At 63.8% G+C, this 4,434-nt stretch overlaps 1 protein-coding gene across 1 annotated transcript; it reads left to right on the forward strand.

Moving 5' to 3' along the window:
• Window positions 1-544: 544 nt before the first annotated feature.
• Window positions 545-3,278, forward strand: FOS (Fos proto-oncogene, AP-1 transcription factor subunit). The gene is made up of 4 exons (XM_042791202.1): window positions 545-832; window positions 1,266-1,511; window positions 1,635-1,742; window positions 1,871-3,278. The coding sequence occupies exons 1-4, from the start codon at window positions 692-694 to the stop codon at window positions 2,477-2,479; spliced, it is 1,104 nt and encodes a 367-aa protein (XP_042647136.1). The 5' UTR covers window positions 545-691; the 3' UTR covers window positions 2,480-3,278.
• Window positions 3,279-4,434: the final 1,156 nt, after the last annotated feature.

A 4,434-nucleotide genomic window follows, 5' to 3' on the forward strand; every position in this document is an offset into this window, starting at 1 on the left:
GTCCACCCCACCTCGGCCCCCCGCCCCGGGAGGGGGTCCCCTGCGGCGGGACGGCGCCCACGGGGGCAGCGTTGGTGTACCGGGGCCCTCGGAGGGGTCTCGCCACGCGTTGGGGGGTGGGGGGATGGGGGGGGGGGTGGGGAGGGACCGGCGCGTCGCGCCGCGTCCCACCCCGTCCCGTCCCGTCCCGCGCGCCGCACTTGGCTGCAGCCTGGAGCGCTTCCCGTCAGTCACGCCCCCTCGCACAGGATGTATCCCATATAAGGATATCTGCGTCAGTGGGTTCCCGAGCCCGACCGTACCACTCCGCGCGGGGGGGGGAAACCCGCCGCCGCCCCCCCCCGCGCAGCCAGAGGGGCTCCCCCGGCCCCGGCTACCCCTCCCCCGCCCCGCTCCCGGCTGGCTTCCGCGGGAGGCGGGGGCGGGAGGCGCGCGGGGCCGCCCCAGGGGCGGTGCGGGGCGGGCGCGGGGCGGGCGTCCCCCCCCGCGGGCGCGGGTGACGCGTCCCCAGTGACGTCGGCGGGAGGGTATAAAAGGGAGGCGCCGCGCGGTACTCCAGCAGCAGAGGCAGCCCCGGCGGCGGAGCGGACAGACGCGCGGACCGGACAGAGGGACGCACGCAGCCGGCCCCCTCCTCACTTCCTCCCCAAGGGCGCTCCGCTACTGCCGCGTCGCCCCGCACCGAGCCGACATGATGTACCAGGGCTTTGCTGGAGAGTACGAGGCGCCCTCCTCCCGCTGCAGCAGCGCTTCCCCGGCCGGGGACAGCCTCACCTACTACCCCTCCCCGGCGGACTCCTTCTCCAGCATGGGTTCGCCCGTCAACCCGCAGGTGAGGCGCCGGGCAGCGCCGGCCTCGGAGCGGGACGGGACGGGACGGGACCGCGGGACGGGAGCGGGCGGCGCGGGGCCCGGCAGTGCCCGCGGAAGAGGGCCGGCGGCGGCAGGCTGCCCCCCGGGCCGGGGACTGAGCGGGGGGAGCGGCCCCGGTGCCGCGGCGGGGCGGGCGGGGGGCGCCGTGGCCCGGGCCGCGCTCTGCGGCGGGTGTGTAAAGCGGCTTCATTGATAAAACGCGAGTTCATTGAGGAGACTCCGGAGCAGCGTCTGCGTCAGCGCAGACGTCAGAGATATTTATAACAGGCCGCTCTCGTGTGGAGCCGGCGCTGGCAGCGCGGCGCCGCGGCCGGCGCGGCCCCGGGGGCGGCGGGGAGCGGTCCGGGCGCCCCCGCTGACGGCAGCCCCCCTTTCTTCCCTGTGTCCCGCAGGACTTCTGCACCGACCTGGCCGTCTCCAGCGCCAGCTTCGTGCCCACGGTGACGGCCATCTCCACCAGCCCCGACCTGCAGTGGCTGGTGCAGCCCACCCTCATCTCCTCGGTAGCCCCTTCTCAGAGCCGCGGGCACCCCTACGGCGTGTCGGCGCCCGCCCCCGCCGCCTACTCCCGGCCCGCAGTGCTGAAGGCGCCGGGCGGCCGCGGGCAGAGCATCGGCCGCAGGGGCAAAGTCGAGCAGGTGAGCGGTGATCGGAGTTACTGGGGGGGGGGGCGGGACGGGGGGGACGCGGTCGGCTGGCCGCCGTGACCGGCGAGGGCACCGGGCTGGCGGCGGGACTGAGCGGTCTCTCTCTGCCCACAGCTGTCCCCGGAGGAGGAGGAGAAGCGAAGAATCCGCCGGGAAAGGAACAAGATGGCAGCGGCCAAGTGCCGCAACCGGCGGCGGGAGCTCACTGACACGCTGCAGGCGGTAAGTGCTGCCTGGGAGGCGTGGGGGGGTACCCGGGGCGGGGGTGGCAAGGGAATCGGGGTGGGGGGGACACACACTCCAGCCAGGGGTGATGCTGGCCCTGGCTGACAGCCTCGCTCGCTCTGCAGGAGACCGACCAGCTGGAGGAGGAGAAGTCTGCGCTGCAGGCAGAGATAGCTAACCTGCTGAAGGAGAAGGAGAAGCTGGAGTTCATCCTGGCAGCCCACCGGCCCGCCTGCAAGATGCCTGAGGAGCTGCGCTTCTCTGAGGAACTGGCGGCTGCCACTGCCCTGGACCTGGGCACCCCTAGCCCCCCCGTGACGGAGGAGGCTGCCTTTGCTCTGCCGCTGATGGCTGAGGCACCGCCAGCCGTGCCGCCCAAGGAGACCGGCGGCGGTGGGCTGGAGCTGAAGGCTGAGCCCTTCGATGAGCTGCTTTTCTCCACGGGGCCGCGGGAGGCCTCCCGCTCCGTGCCTGACATGGACCTGCCTGGGGCCTCTTCCTTCTATGCCTCGGACTGGGAGTCGCTGGGTGCTGGGACCAGCGGCGAGCTGGAGCCCCTCTGCACCCCTGTGGTGACCTGCACCCCGTGCCCTAGCACCTACACCTCCACCTTTGTCTTCACCTACCCCGAGGCAGACGCCTTCCCCAGCTGCGCTGCTGCGCACCGGAAGGGCAGCAGCAGCAACGAGCCCTCGTCTGACTCCCTCAGCTCCCCCACCCTCCTGGCCTTGTGAGGGGGCTCCAGCATTGACTGACCTGCCGGGCCCCCTCCCCTGCCCGTGCACCCCCACGGACTCGCCGCTGCGCCCCATGGGGCTCCCCGGGCCTGGGGAGGGCCCTGCCACCGCCACCCCCCCACCTGGCCTGGTGCCCCGGGGCCTGGCAGAGCACCCCGCGCCGAGGCCTCGTACCTCTTCCAGAGATGTAGCAAATCGCATGGAGTTTGTCTCGTCCCCAATGGCCCATCCATGAGAGCTGGTAGTCTGTAGCATGTCCCACATGGCTGGGTAGGTGACTCCCCCCTGCCCCCCCCCCCCCCCTTAGTATCACTAGCATTAACTAATTAATCTCTTGGTTTTAAATGATTGGAATTTAACCTGGTGCTGGGTATCTTCAACTCGTATCTAGTGCAGCTGATTAACAATAACTACTGTGTTCCTGGCAATATCGTGTTCTGATGACTTAGCAATGACCCATCTTATGTGGGGGGAAAGAGACTCTATTTTATTTTCTAGTAGGTAGATAAATAGCTATATCCATGTACTGTAGTTCTACATTGATGTTCATTGTAACTTTACTGATCATGCATTGTTGAGGTGGTCTGAATGTTCTGACATAAGTTTTCCATGAAAACGTTTTTATTGTGTTTTTAATTTATTTATTAAGATGGATTCTCAGATATTTATATTTTTATTTTATTTTTTTTCTACCTTGAGGTCTTTTTTGACATGTGGAAAGTGAATTTGGATGAAACTTAAGCATTGTTTGCTTATTATTGTTCAGAGACATTGTCAATAAAAGCATTTAAGTTGACGACTGGAGCTGTCCTTGTAGTACCTTTTGCATTACTTCCCCGTGACCCTAAAGGGGTTCCCTAGCCTCTAATTTAGGCTGGGCTTTATAAACTGCAGACTGGTGCTAGCTGCCTGAGGCACAGGGTGCAGCAGGGCGGGAATACCATTAAGGCCAGACCTGTCCTTGCCCTGGTGTTACTCAGGGCTGGCTCTGGCTACACCCTTTCCCACCCAGCCCTGGGGGCAGTGGGGTCACTCCTTATGGCCTTCCCTATCCACGTTGTCTTGCTCTGATCTCCTCCTCCTCTGTGTCACCTGCTGTGGCCTTTCAGTGACAAGCTGGAGGCGAGGCCTCACTGAAAAGGAGGCAAAAAGGGCAGGTGAGCTCATGCTTCGGAATCAGGGAGGCCCAATTTGTTTGCATGTGCCTAACAGTCCCAACTTCTTCCTCCTTGAGGCTTGGGGTGCCCCCGGACTTGGGCTGGCACATCTAGGAGTAGCTGTGGCATATCTTCTCCAGTCCAGGATGGGAGGAGAAATGATCATGCACTTTCTTCTCGCTTTAGCCTCAGTGGTGGAAGGTGAAGTGCTGACCCTTCCCTTGCCCCTCAGTTTCTATTAAAGCTAGCCCAGTCCTTGAATGAATAAGAGTTACGGCAAACAGCCCCTGTGCTCAGGGAATGTGCTCCCTCAGGGGGGGTCTGTGCACCACGGGCTCTCCTTGAGGAGTTAGAGTAGCTGCTACTCTCTATCATTCCTGCTGCTTGAGCAGTGACACACGTGCCCCTTGGGCTGGACAGCAGCTGGGGCAGGTTGCCCCTGCATGCAGAGCAGTATTCTGCTCCCTCCCTAATGCTTCCACATAAAGAGTCCCACAAGAGCAGTGAGGCCACCCTGATGGCCTCCAGCCCTGTCACTCCAGCTCTTGAGAACTTCACCATGAGGTGGAGGCAAAGGTGCCACCTGTGCTGGCACAAGTAAGTGTCCAGCTGAAGGTGACCTCGACACCGTGCTCTCAGGAAATCTCTGCAGGCTGGCATTCAGGGCTGGGTTTGTGTAACTCCACACTTCCTGGCCACTGCAGCAGGCTCTGCTTTCTTCACTCCTTCCCTAATCAGAACATGCACAGGATGTATCTCATCTTAACAGTGCGTATTGCAGTTTCACAGCTTGCT

Source organism: Tyto alba, unplaced genomic scaffold (assembly GCF_018691265.1).
Source record: "Tyto alba isolate M040663 unplaced genomic scaffold, T.alba_DEE_v4.0 Super-Scaffold_18, whole genome shotgun sequence".
Lineage (NCBI taxonomy): Eukaryota > Metazoa > Chordata > Aves > Strigiformes > Tytonidae > Tyto > Tyto alba.

Excerpts from the sequence above, each read along its gene's own strand:
- FOS (XM_042791202.1), top strand. The coding sequence starts at position 692 with ATGATGTACCAGGGCTTTGCTGGAGAGTACGAGGCGCCCTCCTCCCGC. Across the intron at positions 833-1,265 it reads GTTCGCCCGTCAACCCGCAG|GACTTCTGCACCGACCTGGC; the intron begins GTGAGGCGCCGG and ends TGTGTCCCGCAG. Across the intron at positions 1,512-1,634 it reads GCAGGGGCAAAGTCGAGCAG|CTGTCCCCGGAGGAGGAGGA; the intron begins GTGAGCGGTGAT and ends CTCTGCCCACAG.